We start from the raw sequence: 18,547 nt of genomic DNA on the forward strand, positions 1-18,547 counted from the left end.
AAGGCCATTCTTCACTGTATCAAGGGTATATATCCAGTATGTTTCCCGTAATTTACGGACATCATTAATGTTTTTTCCTGGTACATTTCTCACTTTCTCTAAAATGAGCCACCTCATTTCCTTCTCATTGTGTCCTGCATCCACGAAATGCTGTACCATAGGGCAGATTGTTTTTCGGGTTACAATCCCTGACTTGTGTTCGCTGTAGCGAGTTCTAAACTCCCAGCTGGTCTCTCCAAGGATGGATTTCACAAACTGTAGAAGCAAGAATCTTGTTTACCTCATTCTCTGTCCTTGTGAGCAAGGATACACAGGAGAGACCAGCCGGGAGTTTAGAACTCGCTACAAAATGGGTAATCTCAATGCCATCCTGTTCTTCATTGGTGTTCAGAATGTGCCAATTTTTATCAATGATCTATGTGATTTTACAATGTACGGGGCTCATTAGGATCGCGGACGGACTTGCGTCCGTCCGCGACCCCAGAGCAGGAGGGAACCTCCGCATGGCATGCGGAGTTCCCTCCTGTGCAATTAGGATGTGACCGCCACCCTGGCGGTCACATCCTCTATTTTTAACAGTGCGGCGGGTGCAGCTTCAAGCTGCACCCGCGGCAATGTTAAAAATGCACGCATTGCATTTGCATGCAGAAAGAGGCAGGCACTGCGCGGTGCCTGCCGCTTTCTGCATGCAAATGCAGGGGGGTACCATAGGTACCCCCCATGTGCTCCCCCCACCCCCCCTTCACCTAGGGGGCCCGCAACGGGCCCCCGCAGTGAAGTTCCGTATGCTTTTCCACGGCGGAAAACCCGCCGCGGAAAAGCATACTTTACTGGCCATCCTAATATGGTGGACGGTGTCTGGAAGACACCGTCACCATATTAGAGCTTTTCCGCCGCGGTTGTAAGCCGACCGCGGCGGAAAAGCTGCGGACGGAAACCAGGACCCACCAGCCATCCTAATGTGGCGGTGGGTCTTTGGTCAGTCCGCTGCGGTTTTTCCGCATCCTCGGGGCCGGCGGTGGCTTCCGCCGGCCCCGAGGATGCGGAAAAACCGCAATCCTAATGACCCCCTTAATGTGGTGGAATTTTCAGGTGGTGGTTTCACCTTTTATGTCTCACTTTATGAGAACATTGACTTTAGGTGCATTTGCAAGTGTAAACTGTATATATTTAAAGGAGCAATGTAAAAAACTCCATTAGTGTCTTTCCATTTGAAGCTAAATCATGCTCTGCATTATCTTTTCAGCTTTCCTTCTTCCCAACCCCCCCCTTTTTTATCACTTCAACCAGTTACAACTTTTTGAAGTAGCAGGTCCTGAAGAAGATGGTATGAAAAATGAAACATAACCATCGAAACGCGCGTTGAGCAGAGTGTATGGGATAACCCACTCACGACAGCATTAGAGGGTTGAGTTTCTCACCCCTAGGGAGTTATCTGTGTATGTAGGTTGTTGGTGGGGTATGAAATGTGTATGTATGCAGTGTATGTGATATGTAAGTTTAGAGTGTAGAGGTGTGATTGAGTGTGGGGGATGATAAATATTGATCTTTGAAATAATTTGTATTGTGAAGATATTAATTATGTGTAGTATAAATTGAGTTTTTGGTGCTAAATGTTCCTTGTTTTGTTAGAACTAACTGATTTATATTCACATTTTTTTCAATTCATGTATAGAATGTAATTTTAAATGGTAGCACAAAACAAATGTAAAAATGTAATTTATTTTACACCCAAAAAAAAGTTATGTACATAGTTGAAAACAGATTGTAATTCATAAAGCAATGTTTTCAGTTGAAAAAATAAACAACAAAAATAAAAGAGAACTTTTTCAAAAGAATCCTTCTATGTAGCAGAGCAATGTTTTTATGTGCCCTTAGTATGAGCTTATCTTAGCCAAGAGTAAAGAAATATAGGTCTAGAGGGAAATATTTATATTAATTTGTACGTTCTCTTCCCCCTTTTTCCCTGACCTTCAAATTACTCTCCCTAGGGGGGTGCCTCTACTCTATCCAAATGCCAAATGGGGTCTTGAATTGTGCAAGATAATGGATCTAGCCACAGATTCCATCACCCGAAACCGGTAGCAGAGGAATCATGCTGGCAAGTTCTGAAGTAGATTAAGAAAATGCGCCAAACCATCATTTTTTACAATTATCCTTCCCATTTCATTGAACCGAAATGTTTGCAACTTTTTCAGATCATCTTTAACCTTGAAAGTAAGGCATGTAATATTAAGGGACCACGTCAGTGTAGGCTCCAAGGTGACCTGAACACCTAAGTAACGGAAGTTCAGATGACGATGAGTTAACCTTCAATCCCGACGCTTCAGTAAAACTACTCAAAATCCAGAGGAATAGTGAGCAGCTGACGGCCGAGTTTGCCAGACAGAGGAGAACATTGTCCGCATAGAGCGCAATGTGGTCTTTAAGCCCCAGCATCCATTCCCACCTCTGAATCTGCACATCACAACATATGAGCCTTACTAGGGGTTCATTGGCTAATGCGAAGAGGAGGGGGAACAGGAGATAGCACAGGCGGGTACCGCGCAATATAGGAATCTCTTTGATACCATGCCATTCATTTGCACTCTGGTTGCTGGACTGGAGTAAATAACTTGTACAAGACCACCAAATTGGGGTCCAAAACCTGCCCTCTTCAAGACAGTCGACAGATATTCCCAGTCCATGGTATGGAAGGCTTTTTCAAAGTCACGCAATAACAACGTCAAGGGAGTGGACAGGAGATGGCGTTGTGCTAGTGCCAGACGAAGGCCTCTCAAGCAATGCCTTGTGCTCCTGGCGAGCATAAAGCCACATTGGTCTGGATGAATTAATGACCACAAGACACCAAGCAATCAGGAGGCGAGTAAAGTGGCAAACATCTTTACCTCACAATTTATAAGAGATATGGAGCGATTGTTAGCACAGGAGATCAACGGAGGAAGTGCGTTAGGTAATAACAACAATTGTGTTGTCAATTTCCTGGGAAGGAAGGCAACCTCTGCCGCCTCTCTAGAAAGGCTCAAGAGAAGGGGGACAACGGTGTCTCGGTATTTGACATAGAATCCTAAAGGGTATCCATCGAGACCAGGCATTTTACCAGTTGCTGTTGTTGAGATTGTCTCTGCTATTTCTTCAATGGTAATAGGCTCCTCAAGTCCACAGCACTCTGCACCTGAAAGACAGGACAGCAACATCTCACACAAAAGAGGAGCAGCCATCTCCTCCGCAGCATGTGGTGACACTGCATAGAGTGATGTATTTTAGTCAGCGAAAGCTCGAACTATGGTTGGGGTGGTGCAATGGGTGATGCTGTGGCGAGAGGAGTTGCAACACTAAATGAAGGGCCAGCGACTCTAACTGTGTGATACCGCGTTCCCTCCCCCTTTTGTCGGGTCTAAGGATACCCTTCCTGTATCTGGGTACAGTTGTCTTGCACACTGCCAAGAGGATGCCTTTTGTCCCATCACGTCTCAATAAGAGCTATTCTGGAGGTTCAAGGCATTGAGGCCCCATATAGGGTGGTGGGCACCACCAGCCTCACCAATGTGGAGTAGAATTAGGGCGTGCTCTTTAATCTCATGTGGAGTATCCGAATATTAGACACCAACAGTGCATCAGCAGCAGGCATGAATCGTAAGTTGATGCAAGCATCTGCATGGTAGGTGTCAGATATATGAGTGTATTGGCTTTGTCTTGGATTCCCGATTCTCCATATGTCGCACAAGCCCTGCTCACCCATCATTTTCTGCAGTATCCTTGCCCTAGTCAAATGAGTGTGGGAAAGTGGGCCAGTGGAGTCTATGTAGGAGTCCAGGACAGTGTTAAAGTTGCCCCCAATTAGTGTTTGTCCCAGCGAGAGTCACGACACCAATTTAGGAGGTGCCATCAGGAAAATTTCCAATGCTGTACTTCGTGCATAAATACATACAAGATTCTACAGGCGGCCCTCCACCAAGCCTGTTGCAGCAAAGTACCAAACTACATAGTCGGCCCATGATTGGTCACTACCATGTGGGAGGTGCAGCACAAGAGGACTGCCACACCTCAGGACCCCCTAGTGAACCCAGCATGGTACATTCTGTCATAACCAATACTAACTAGCAACGGACACTAAGCACCCATGAGATGAGTCTCCTGCAGCATCAGGATGAAAGGATGAAGTGCTGGGTATTTTGCAGCACTGCAGAGCGTTTGATTTTATCTAGATGGCCACAGTTCCTGTTTAAAAAGGCTTCCTTGAGCCACTGCGCTGAAGAGCTAGTGGAGATGCACCTGTGCGCCTGTGAGAGGTACTGAGACCTGTAAGAATGCTAGCAGCCTGCTCAGCAACCCCAGATAAAAATCGTTTTTTGATCTCTATTGATGACAGATAAAATCCAGAAACACATGTGTCTAGAGATGACAGCACTAATCTGCACCAACTTTGGTGGAACATTCCACCAAAATACCAAGTAAGCGCGCACTACAAACTGCATTTACCATAATGCTAAGGGGCGAACTGTGCTGGGAGGTCAGCAGTGTGCTCCCACCTCTTCCTGTTTAAAAAGGCTCCCTTGAGTCACTGAACTGACGGGCTAGTGGAGATGCACCTGTAATCCTGTGAGAGGTACTGAGACCTCTAAGAATGTTGGCAGCCTGCTCAGCAACCTCAGATGAAAATCGTTTTTTGATCTCTTCTGATGACGGATAAAATCCAGAAACGCGTGTGCCTAGAGATCACAGCACTAATCTGCACCAACTTTGGTGGAACACTCCAGCAAAATACCAAGTAATCGCGCACTGCAAACTGTATAGGTACTAAATGATTGGCATTGACCCAGACGTAGGGCATATAACTCACTACAAGAATTTTTAAACATTTGTCTCCACTCATCATGATTTTAAGTCACCTTTCTTTTGTCTTCCACAGGTGACACCAACTGATTGTGAATTTTTGCATTTTAGACCACTGGTTTCTGTAGATTGTATTTATTCCAAACATTTAATTGTCACTTATATCACATTTTTTTCAGCACCATTTACTGTCTAGGGCCTGAGGAAGGCCACAATCTTAATTCGATCACCATGCATGAAACATGTAGACCTGCTTTTTGGACAAGTGCAGTTAATGTTTCTTAAACTGCACATGCGCTGTTTTTTAACCTTGACACCAAGAGTCAACTATTAAACTCTTTTTTCTCTTTGCAGCCAATTTTAGATCACTTTTCACATCACCTTTCTTTGCACTGCAACCATCACCCTAAATACTTACAACGCTTTCATCTAGTGGATTTTAGTAGATCCGACAAACTGATCAGTAAAACATCCCTGAGCTCCTCCCTCACAGTGAAGGGGTGGTAGCCCTTGGTTGCAATAAGAATTGCAACCAAAAAGAGATCCCAGATGATGAAGTATGCCACACCGGTGGGTGATGGGATTGCGTTCTCTTGAAAGGACTCCCCCATTGTAGTATGGCTAGGGCCTGCTTTGGCGCGCATGTTATGTTAGCATGGATTATTAGAAGTTTAAACGCCATTTTAACTTTTGCACACAACACTGCATAGCTGTTTTTGTACGTTAACCTTCACGAAGGTCTACACATGAGAAAAGGTTTGTTTTCAGCTTCTCTAGACTTACATTGTGCCCTTAGTCTGAACAGTGAGTGCTAAAGCCATCAAGGTTATCAAAACATGTTAGCTGTTTCTCAGCATGTCGTGTAACGTTTTCAAGGCACAACATTCTGGCAGCTGTGAGCCCAGTGATATTCTGGCGCTTTTATTATGCCACACTTGCCATGATTTCACACACTTGGAAGATTCCTTTTCCAGGGATGCAGAGAGAGCCTATGCTGATCCTGATGTAATATACTCTTACTGAGCTGAAAGGTAAATGGGGTCCCCCAAAACAAGCCTAAGAGACCTTCTTTAGTTTATAATACATAGTTCCTAAATAGGAAGGGTGTTATACTAATTTGTTTTTCACCAGCATTATAATATGCTTTCTCCGTTTGTGGTTTATGGAATTGTAACCATGCTGACCATATTATTTTTAATCATATTTCTGTTTATGTTAGCCAAAATACTGCACTTGAGATCACATCGTTAAAATAAATATTTTAAACTTACTGTGTCTCTTCTTTACTCCTGTTGTGGACCGGTATGAGAGTATAACAAAAGAGTGTTCTCACTTCCCACCATTCCTGAGATGGTCCTACTCCTAAGTCGCATATGCTAGGTTGACTAATCATTGGTTACTTTGCTATAGGAGGAAGAGCTAATGTGACACTGATGCTAGCTGGTTGGGGTTCTCTAGGTACTAAGGTGAGTTTCTGGCACACCACAATTCACTAATGTCCTGGGTCTCTGTGCACAGTTCTGTGAAGGAACAGAATACTCGCAACACCATGTTTGAGTAGGAGTCTCATGCTTCTACTGTTGGTGCCTTAGAGCTGTTCTAAGCTTGGCAGACCCGCAGATAACTTGATTGATGTATTAATAGTAATTTTTTCTCCTCCGCTATCCAACACTTTCCCTACTATTGCTCTTACTGGAGTATGAGTAGTCATTTTTACCCCTCCCCTATCCAACACTTTCCCTACTGTTGCACTTACTGTATTGGGAATAGTCATTTTTCCCCCTCTGCTACCAAAACTTTCCCTACTGATGCTCGCACTGGAGTGGGAATAGTCATTTTTACCTTTCTGCCATCCAACACTTTTCCTACTGTTGCACTCTTTAGAGTGGGAATAGTAATTTTTACCCAGCCACAATCCAACACTTTCCCTACTGTTACATTCACTGGAGTGGGAATAGTAATTTTTTCCTCTCCACTGTCCAACACTTTCCCTACTGATACTCTCACTGAAGTGAAAATAGTATTTTTTACCCTTCTGCTAATCAACTCTTTCCCTACTGTTGCTCTGTTTTGGGTGGGAATAGTAATGTTTCCATCTTCGCTATCCAACACTTTCCCTACTGTTGCACTTACTGCAGTTGGAATAGTAAATTTAATTATTTTGCTATACAAACACTTTCCCTACTGTTGCACTTATTGTATTGGGCAATTTAAGTTACATTTTTTTTTATAGTTGAATGTTTTAATTTATTCTAGAATATTTGTTTTTATATTTTAAATTATTTATCTCTATATAATTTATTTGTATATAATTAATTTTTTAGAAATAAATTAAAGATAATAGTTTATTAATTATTTTAAAGTAAATATATATATATATATATATGTATAAATTATTATGTTTATTTGTGACATTTCGTAAACAATTATATTACATTTAATTTAATTTGTTAAAATCAATAATAATATTCAATATATTTAATATATAGTATTTTATTATATATATATAAATATATATATATATATATATACATATATATATATATTCAATGAAAAAACCATAGGTTATAGACCATATATAGTTAGGAATTCGCATTTACAAAACCTTATTTTACTCGCATAAAACCATTGAAATTCCATATATAGTTAGTTGCGCTAACTATATATCGCGCACCCGCAATCCACTGCTGATGATGTCACATATTACATCATTCATGACATGGTCAGTGACATCACTGATGACATCACTGATGACATCTCAAATGACATCACTGTCTCAAATGACATCACTGATGACATCACTGATGACATCTCATTTGACATTACTGATCACATCACTGATGATATCATTCATGTGATAATACGATGAACCTCTTCAGACTCTAATATAACCTTAGATACAATCAGTGTAAACAGACACTCACAGACTGTCACTCATCCATGCAGTTACTCACACACCTAGTCAGTCATGCAAAGAATCAATCACACCTCCATTTCCTCAACTATACAGTTATACAAACTTTACTTATTCAAACATATACTAACACATATTTACTTTCTTATACAATCCCTGATACAAGTTCACAATGATCCATACAGCCACTCACACATTCACTGGCTCTTATGCACAGTTATTTATATATGTCAACTCTCACATGTACTGTGTTTTACATATGTACTTACTTAGACATGTAGCACTGAGATATCCATTCACTCACCAATACACTCATGCACACAGTCAACCGCCCATACAGCTGTTTCCACATGCACTTTTGAAACCATACATCTAGTGAATCAACTGCTCACACATCTATGGACAGAGTCATACACCTCCCAGCCACCCACACACACACTCAGTCTCCCATACAAATACCTGGGCTACCAATCAATAACCCATATAGTTACTCATATAGCTACTTATCAACACATGCAGCAGTTTACAGAACAACAGACATAATAATGCACAAATTAAGACAGTTTAGTCACTAACCCATGCACTCAGTGAGACATATTTAATCACTCACTCATACAGTCAGTCATGCACCTACTAAATCCTTCATCCAGACACTTATACATCCACTCATTCTTCAATATGTAAGACATATTTTAACTTCACAGAAACATACAGTCACTGGATGTTGTCATCAGTGATGTCATTTGAGATGTCATCAGTGATGTCATCAGTGATGTCACTGACCATGTCATGAATGATGTAATATGTGACATCATCAGCAGTGGATTGCGGGTGCGCGATATATAGTTAGCGCAACTAACTATATATGGAATTTCAATGGTTTTATGCGAGTAAAATAAGGTTTTGTAAATGCGAATTCCTAACTATATATGGTCTATAACCTATGGTTTTTTCATTGAATTTCAATGGTTTTTTAAATGCAAATTTCTAACTATATATGGTCTATAACCTATGGTTTTTTCAGTGAATTTCATTGGTTTTTTAAAAGCTAACATCTGTAGCTGTAAAATGTATTATTCTTTAAATCCCAAAATATATTTAGATGTTTATTGATAATTTTTTTTTTAATATTTTTTTTCTTCGCTTCTAGTTCGCGAACCGGGAAGCTTTCCGTTAGCTCATCTTGATGCCGCGATCTAGTCCGCGAACCGGTCAACGTTACGTTAGCGGAACAGTGACGCGCCGCGGAAGCGCGACGTATCACGTTATCGCGTAATGCGTCTAATGACGCGCCGCGTTAGCGCTCCCGGAAGTGCTCCGGACCGCGAACCGGAAGCGATCTGGGACGCGGCGCGCGCCGCGTAACGTAAGCGGAACAGGTCATGTGACTTGTTTATCAAACTTCTCATTGGTTCATTTCACTTTTGGTTTCCAAATGATGTATGACTAGGTCATGTGACCTAAAAATAACACTTTTCATTGGCTCAGAACTTTTGTTTTCCCCAAATCAAGTAAACCCCTCCTTATTTCCTCACTCTGACTTTCATCTTGGTGAGAGAAAGACCATTTATCTGAAGATCCACAATGGCTTCCATTGTTGCTGCAGCTGGTGCACCCCCACCACCACCTCCACCTCCCCATAAGAAGAGAGGACCACCCAGTCAAATTATGACTAACAGAGAGGAGGAAGATGAGGAAGAAGAAGAAGAGGAGAGAGAGGGACAACAATTTGTTGATGAGTTGCCCCGGGTTTCTAAACGAAAAACCAGTTTCATCTGGCAGTTTTTCACCATCCCTCCTGGAACCAAGAAAGTGAATGCAAAATATGCCACCTGCCTCATCTGTGACCACAGATTGTCGAGAGGCACAGAAAAGAAGTACAGTATGGGGAACTATACAATGCACCGTCACATGAGCAGGTGGCATCCCTTGAACTACAGCCGGGCTGAGTTGAGGGATCTTGTAGACAATCCGACGGCAACTCCTGTGGCAAGATCTACATCCACATTGTCTTTGACAGGAAGAGAGGCACAAGAGACTGTGCCAAACATCCAACGTAACTTCCAGCACATGAAGGTGTCTTGTATTTACTGTGGTGCTATGCTGTCATATGGCAACATGAGTGTCAACCTCATGAACATTGCATATGAAAATCATAAGTGCCCTAATGCACCCAAAAAGTAATTTTCTTTTTTTTTGCTCCAGTTGAGCCGTTTTGAAAGCCTGTTTTTTGTTGTCTCCCCTCCTTAAAAAACACAAAAAAAACATAAAACAGTTCTAAAAATACAAAAAAATCAAAAAATGTTCAAAAAATTACAAAAAAAACATAAAACAACAAAAACAAAAAAAAACAGTTCTTTTCAGAACTACCTCCCCTTTCAAACAAAATTGCTAGAATGTTTATCACTCTGGCAAGCTCTATTTCTTTTGGTTCGCTTCAAGTTCGCTGACCGGTTCGCGAACTTTAAGCGAACTAAAAAAAATATTTTTTTAAAAAAAAAGAAGAGTTAGTATAAGGGAAGTAAACAGAGAATAATGTAAAAAGAAAGACAGCTAGAGAGAGTAAATGAGAGATACTGTCAATGACATCATCAGCAGTGCATTGCGGGTAAAAAGAGTGGAAAACATTTACCTTATAATTCTTGTTACCTTTTTTAAATATTTTTTCATACTTTCAATCTGTAAAACAAAGAACAAACATTTCAAAAAATATTAAAACATGTATTTAAAAATTAGAAAAGACAAGGGAAAAGGTTCAAAAACAAACAGTTTTTCAACAACTTTGACATTTACAGAAGTCTCTGCTTCTCTACGTTCCCTACACAATCCTAAAGATATATATTCGAAAGAAACTGTATCTTGATATTGCTGAACTGAGGCCTATTTTGAAACATGATGTTTTTCTTGCACTGCTAATGTCTCACAATAGTGATGCAATAGCAGCGCAAAAAAGATGTAAAGTCATAATAAAATTGTGTCTAACATTGTAAAAATTTTTTTCCGCACATATAAGCCTCCTCAGCCACGCTCAGAAAACCTAGGGGGTCAAGATAAGTCTACCATGACCCCTTCTACCCATTCTAAACATTATTTGCCCTCCATCTTGTATCTTAATGCGAACGAAACACAAAATGGTGGACTCCCGTGACGCTTAAGGTTCGCTAACCGGACAGCTTCCCGGAAAGCGGTCCTAAAAAAAGGCGGGAAAGTAATTTACAGAATAACGACTAGAAACACTCTCACCAAATATAGATTAGCTCATACTACATAACAATCCCTTCCATTCTCACAAATTTCATTGAAATTCCATTTAGCCATTTAGCCTGTAGACCTCTCCAAGTACCGTGAGGTAAATTACTTCACAAAACACATCTGAATTGTTGGAATTGACAACCAATGAAAATGTTACTTTCATTTTCTACTTTTATTACCTGACATTTGATTGGTTATATACCTGTATATATATAAAGGGAGAGAAGGAAACACAGCCATTTTGACTACTACTTCTTGTTGTACCTCCTATTTCAAAAGCTTCAAAAAACTTCAACTTCTTTGTGAAGGTAAGTTATAATTTAATATATTGTGCACTATGACTTAATATAGTAGACTTTTTCTGCTACATATACACTATCCCTCTGTAGTAGTAGTGTCTTGGTTAAATCACATACACTTTTTTTTAGTCCTATTTCCACTCTCATACTATACACTGCCAAAAGATAAATTCACTGATAAAAACTGCCTATCTAAAATTAATCCCAACAGTGCCCTATCTCTACTAATATATATTTTTTTAATCCAAATTTCAGGCAAAATGGAAGGCGAGCAGCAAGTTTCATTTTCGATTGAACTGAAGGAGAGCAGCCAAGACAAACTTGATGACTTTATGGATGACAGTAGAGACCACGAACTTCTACAATGTGTTGAAGCAGTAGACAACTTGCTTCAAAATGAAAAACAATTACACCCTATAATAAATTATGACATTTCTGACAATGAAATGTTAGAAAATTTAATAAAGTATGAAACACAATCATAATAAAAAAAATAAATAAATAAAGAAAACAAAAAAAAACAAGAAAAACAACAAACAATTAACATACAGTATTAGAAAAGTCTTTCATTCTTTTATCCATAAAGTTCGCTGCCCAGAAAGCTATCCGGTTCGCGAACTTGGCGCTTACCACGCAAAAAAAAATTTTTTTTTTTGGACCCTCCTAGGCCCTTTTAAAACCTCCACATAAAACCTAGGGGGTCAACGAGGATCTACTATGCCCCCTTATGGTAATTTCCCCCTTTGTTTTGGCCTCCTCTTGTCTCTCGATCCTACCGAGAGACAAGATGGCGGCCGCTCCGGACTGTTTAGAATGTTGACAGACACCGGAGGGCCAATCAGCTTCTCATCGCAAAGTTCCGATACGCGAAAGGTTCGCTAACCGGATCGCTGCCCGGAGCGCTGTTACAGATATATATCTTGATTTAAACGTTAATTTCTCAAAATCCACTGAAGCACATATATTGAGACCTAGCAAAGGCACATCGGGCTAACAGTCCCTACAATTTTGCCAAGTTTCGTGAAAATCCATTCAGCCGTTCGGGCTAAAAGTGAGTCCAACCGCCCTATGGAAATTAACATGGGAAAAAGGCGTTTTGGGACCCCCCTTTTTTCTCGGCCCCCCCTCCACAAACCCCCCCCAAATTTTCAAGGGCTGCTCAGAAACAAAATGTGCCATTTTCCTGAAAATTTCAGCCAATTCCGTCCACAAACGCAAAAGTTATTAGGCATAGAATTTTCAGAAATCCCATAGGGAAAAAATCCTAACTATATATACCTACTGGCGACCGCCAGTAGGTAATATATATATATATATTTTATATTTAAATTTATATTTTTTACATCAACATTTTTTACATCAATATTTTTTACATCGATATTTTTTACATCACTATTTTTGTATTTACCTATTTGGGTATAGGAGTCGTTATTTTTTCATTCTATTTTTTTTTTCTATAATTAAAACATTAATATTTTTGACATTAATATTCTATCAGTAAACCCACTGCATCATCTGAATTGAAATCATTTATAACAACACTGTGCATGACGGGGGCGCAAGTATAGCTATTGTATGGCATGAGTGATAGTTAACTAGGATACTATCACTGCTGAATTCCAGTAGTTTGCTTTCAGCCCCTCCTCCCCTATGCTTGGTCTCTGTTGAGCCGTGGTCGGTAGTGGGTGTACCTGCAGGGCGGTGACGTGGGGAGGTGGAGGGGCAGGGTGGGGGATAGGAATGTATGGATTACAGAGCTTTACAGGTAAGTAAACATTTAAATAAATAAAACGAATTTCGCATCCCCAAATGCGAGGCAGTGCGCGCAAAAAAAATCGTTTTATTTATTTAAATGTTTACTTACCTGTAAAGCTCCATAATCCATACATTACTACCCCCCACCCTGCCCCTCCCCATCCCCACGTCACCGCCCTGCAGGTACACCCACTACCGACCGCGGCTGTCTCTGTTCTAAATCAGCATTCGCCTACCTCCTGTCTCTGTGGTCCGCTTGTTTCCAAAGCCCCCCTTTTTGAATGCCTTTGTTTCCTAGGTGTGCTTCTGCCTCTTCTGCCTGCTCTCTGTAGTCGATTGTGCTGCACATGCCAGCCTTCCCTCAATGGTCAGCTTGCTACCCCTGTCTCTATCCCCCACCTCTCTGCTTTGTTCTCCATGTTCTTGCTCACTACCCCACTGTCCTTCCCTCCAGCGTCCATTGCTCTGATCCTGCCCATGTAGGCTTGCTTGCCATGGTCAGACTGCTGCTCCTGTTCACATCGGCCTACCCTCCATTCACCATCTACGTGACCCTGCCTCATCCTGTCAGCTCTCTGTGGATGGCTTGCTGTCCCCACCAGCCTCCATACGTGGCCGGCTTGCTGACTCTACTTCTGGACCCTCCTTCTTGCCTCGTTCTCTGTGGACTGTATTCAGTCCCCACTTTCCTGTCAGTTCAGTTCAAAAGCTTATTTCGACATTAATAGTCATAAAAGCATTATAAATAGTAAATCAATAAAAGACATAATTAAAAGAATATTAAAACATCATGCATGAAAAATAAATATCACAACTCACATTACATATTTACAAAAATAAAATTAAAGAAGGAACAGGCGCCAGCAATAATCGCCATCAGTGATCATATAATACATATACAGGAGAGAATAAAATTGGCTGGTTACAATAAGTGGAACATAACCATTTTGATCTAATAATCCACAGCCAACCAACAAACTTAGCCACAGAGCATGCATAAAAGGAAGATGAATCAGACCGTAATATTCATAATGCAGTGCTTCTACTTCTGGTGCACAAGGTTTTACATATGGTCTTCAGACGTTTGTTAATCGGCCCTATATATGCTGTTCTTACAGATAAATAAAAAATGCCCTTTTAGTACAAAACGAGTGTAATACAAAAATGTACATATAAGAATCTTACTGATTGCAGGTATTTAACCAGTGCGCCATTCTTCATCTGGAGCAGGTTGCCCAACAAAGGTACAGGGGTGGGCCCAGGAGGAAGTTTCCCTTTCCGAAACATCTTGTTCCAGGCATTGAAGAAAAGCAAGCAGGAGAAACACGCAGCAAGCAGCAGAAATATCGCCTGTCCGAGATCCATCGTGAAAAGCAAATGAGCTCTGCAATAAAAAAAAAAACAGTTCTCAAACATAAGACTGCATATTTGGGTCACGTGTGGCCTCTGGCACTACTTTCCAAATCAAAGAAAAGAAAGCTTGTTGGGACGTACTTTGTTTTTCCTATATAACCGGACTCGCATAAATATGAAGTTTGCCAAATTTCTGCAGGCTAACTAAGGCTAAAACCTTAACTCTTACATCAACAAATGCCAGTAATTAGAGGTCTATGTACCACATTATTTCATTTAAAATCTACAAATAAGTATGACAAGCTAAACAATTCACGAACTAATTTTCGTGTTGAAGGTAGTTACAGCACATATTGGACTAAATTAGTTTTACGTTCCTAAGTAAAGTTGCATAGGAGTTCTAGCATTTAACATCTTGGGTTTTCTTATCGAATTGTGGAAGGTTAAAAAAGTAGAAGGGGTCCTAAAATAGGCTTGAGACTGTCAAGGAGAAAAAAACAGAATACACATTTCTTCCTCAAACAGCTTTTACTCTTTGAGGTAGTGTACCTCAGGAAAGAAACTCTATTCTCATATGTAAAAAAAATAGATGAAACACTTCTCAACTAATGTCTTGTGGTAACAGTCTTTCCTCTCCTTTCACCCTTCGTATCCCATAACCCCATGGGAGTTTCTGGAATTCCAAAATATTCAGAACTCGAATCAACATAGGGCAGTGTCAAGGAAGGATTCATTCCTTACAAGTTGAGGGTATGTAGTGGGGTTCAACAGTGTCGCAGCGCTCCTTAAAATAAACATACCGAGGCACAGGTAAGCTGGATGCGTGCTTCTTTATTCCCTGCTAGTATCATACCAGCTCACAGACTACTGTTTCCTGTTTACTCCTTTTCCGGTTCCTATTTCCTGTCCGCCTGTCCTGTCCCTCGGCAGGGTCAGGCGGGACGACATGACATCTCCCCTCTTTTACAAAGTCTCACTTCCCCTACATTTCCTCCACGAGGCGTCGAGGTTTTCTGATTAGGCGTTGTGGGCGCTTCTCTCGCCTGGGTGTGTGACTGTGATGGTTTATCGGTTCCACCAATCGTGGGGGACTGTGGTTCTGGTCACTGTCATCGCTTTGGTTGGACAGCTCGCTTGAGAGTTGGCTGGATGAGGTCTCATGTCGATCACGCCTGGAATATCTTTTGAAATGTGAAATGTTTCTTGTTATCTGTTTATGGTCCGCCTTAGCTGTGATCATAGTTCCTTTTCTCTGGATGACCTGTAAGGGAATGTCAAGATATCGACTGTCTGCCTTGGCTCGGCGGTCGCTCTTTACCATTACCCAGTCTCCTTCTTGGATATTGGAGTCTCTGGCATGTCTACGCTGGTCAGCATAGGCCTTCATCTTGTTCTTCTTTGCATGGTCGATGTCAACTAGTGTGTTGTGATCGATGGTGATTGGTCGTTGTTGTGACGCCACATTTAACATAGGTCTTCTGGTTCGAGGTGTTCTTCCTAGCATCACCGTAGCTAGGCACTGGTTGGTGGTGGCGTGTGGCGTATTCCGATAAGCTCTTAGTACTTCATTTAGTGTCTGTTGGATGTCCCGGTGGGACGATGTCGCTTGCTGAATTGCCTTTTTAAGTGTCCCCATGAATCGCTCCACCATGCCATTTGCCTGCGGCCATAGTGGTGTGATCTTTTGGTGTTTGAAATTAAGATGGGTTGCGAAGTTTGTGAATTCCTGCCCATTGAAGGGGGGCCCATTGTCTGTCTTGACTCGCAGTGGGATGCCCCAGGCTGCGAATATCTCATCAAGCACCGGAATCACGGTGCTTGCTTGGGTGGATGATATCAGGTGTGCAAATGGGAATCGAGAGTATTCATCCATAGCTACCATGATGTATTGTCCCGATTGTAATGGTCCAAAGAAGTCGACTGCAATCTGTTGCCAGACTCCCTCTGGCAGTTCCGACATTTGCAGTGGTGCCGGTGGCTCTTCTCGGCTGACTATCTGACATGTCATGCAGTCTTTCAGTGTTGTTTCTACCATGTTGTCGAGAGAGGGAAACCAGACACGCTCTCTCAGGGCTTTCTTGGTTGCATTGATGCCTCTGTGGCCTTCATGTGCCAGATTGACAACTCCTTGGCGTAGTTTGTGCGGAATTACTATCCTCCCCCCTCTCAAGAGGAGACCATTGTCACTAATGGACAGTTCATCTCGCACCCGTTGGAATGCAGTGAGGTCTTGACGCAGTTGTGCAGATTCTTGGGAGTGTTGTTTCACGTCCCTCCATGAGTTGGTGCGGATTCGAGTCATTATGGCTTGCACGAGGGGGTCAAGTGCAGAGGCTTCTTGAATGGCTTCAACTGGAACTGTGGGAGGACATGCGGTGCCAACAACGAAGTGAAGGTATTCGTCCGCCACAGAAAGTGCAGCACGCCTGCCGGGTAGTGGGTGGCGTGACATGAAGTCGGCTGGGTTTTCAGCTTTGCCTGGCTTGTGAACAATGGTAAATATGTAGTCTTGCAAGCGGAGGCCCCATCGCTCGATGCGTGGTGGCATCTTCGCATTGGGGTTTCCAAAGATTGTGATGAGTGCCTGATGGTCCGTGATGATCGTGAAATGTTTGCCATAGACAAAGAGATGGAAATGCTCGCATGCCCATACGGCAGCCAGACTTTCTTTCTCCGGTTGGGAGTACGCCTTCTCGGTGTCCGTGAGGCTGCGGCTTGCGTATGCTATGATGTGTCTCTGATCAGAGTCTTCACGATATTGGGCCAGGATGGCACCCAGACCCACCGGGCTGGCGTCTACCGTGATTTCTGTCTTTTTCTTCGTGTCAAAATATGCCAGGTTGATGGCAGACCCGACGGCTTGTTTGATGACGGTGAAAGCCTGATGACAGGCTTCAGTCCATTCAAATGGCTGACCTTGACTAGTGAGCTCTCGTAGGGGATAGCTGATTGTGGCATAATCTCGAATGTACCGTGCACAGTAACTTGCCATCCCAAGGAAAGAGCGAAGGTCACTCACGTCTCTGGTTGTTGGGGTGTCGGCAAGAGCTGCCACCTTTTCAGGGTCTGGTCGCATTCCGTCTTTGGAAAATATGTGGCCATAGAATTTTAAAGTGTCTCTGTGGAATTCGCACTTGCTAGCGTTGAGTGTTAGATTTGCGGTCAGTAATGCATGGCAGACTCTATCCAGTGCGGTGTCGTGTTCGGTCTGGTCCTTTCCAAATACCAGTAGGTCATCACTGTAATTAAAAGCATTTGGGATGCCTTGTATAACTCGTCTGATAGCTTCTTGAAAGATCTCGGCGGCCGAGGAAATGCCGAAATTCAAGCGTTTGTATCGAAACAAACCTTGGTGGGTGGTGAAGGTTGTGATATATCTGGATTTGTCGTGTAACTCCAACTGGTGGTAGCCTTTATTTAGGTCAAGTTTGGAGAAGACTGTGGCACCGTTTAATTTTGTGACCATGTCACTGATGTGGGGCCCAGGGTGGCGTTCCCGCTCGATAGCGGTGTTGGGCGCGCGCATGTCGACACACAGTCTGACTTTGTTGTCTTGTCCCTTTTTGGGGACCACCACGACTGGCGATACCCATGGGGTGGGTCCTGTCGTGCGTTCTATGATGTCTGTTTGAAGCAGGTCTTGGAGCTCGTCATCGACGGCTTGTTGTAAGTGAAACGGCACCTTCCTATGGTGTTGAGCGATGGGTGTCACGTTCTCGTTGATGTGTAATTTTACCTTGAAGTGGTTCAACTTGCCAAGGCCTTTGAACAGGTTTGGAAACTTTGCCACGATGTCGGGAGCATCTTCTGTCATGTATAGCAGTTCTACAAGTTTGAGTCTTTCTGCCGTGGGTAGGCTTAGCAAGCAGTCTGCTACATCTGGCCCTTCTACCACGTGTATATAGGCGTCGATTTTCCGATCCTTGAAAGTGAGAGTGGTAGGAAAACGACCCAAGCAAGGCAGTGGTTTGCGTGACATCCATGTGAATATGCGAACAGCAGCTGGTTCTAGTTTGGGTTTCTGCTTCATGTTGTGGTATTCTAGGGCGCAGATGTAATTCAAGGAAGCTCCGGAGTCTAGGACAAATTTCGCCGGGTGGTCGCCTATCAGTATGTCAAGCTTTGGATATCGCTTCAA

At 42.3% G+C, this 18,547-nt stretch overlaps 1 protein-coding gene across 1 annotated transcript in view; it reads right to left on the reverse strand.

Moving 5' to 3' along the window:
* The window catches only part of LOC147692375 (cytochrome P450 2G1-like), a 484,584-nt gene extending 470,148 nt beyond the window's left edge, over nucleotides 1–14,436 (reverse strand). Inside the window, exon 1 of the mRNA XM_086939525.1 lies at nucleotides 14,242–14,436. Within this exon, the coding sequence (XP_086795651.1) occupies nucleotides 14,242–14,421 (180 nt within the window). The 5' untranslated portion in view covers nucleotides 14,422–14,436. The remainder of the gene's footprint in view (nucleotides 1–14,241) is intronic.
* Between the last annotated feature and the right edge of the window lie 4,111 nt (nucleotides 14,437–18,547).

The sequence above is a fragment of the Lissotriton vulgaris genome, chromosome 9 (assembly GCF_964263255.1).
Source record: "Lissotriton vulgaris chromosome 9, aLisVul1.2, whole genome shotgun sequence".
Lineage (NCBI taxonomy): Eukaryota > Metazoa > Chordata > Amphibia > Caudata > Salamandridae > Lissotriton > Lissotriton vulgaris.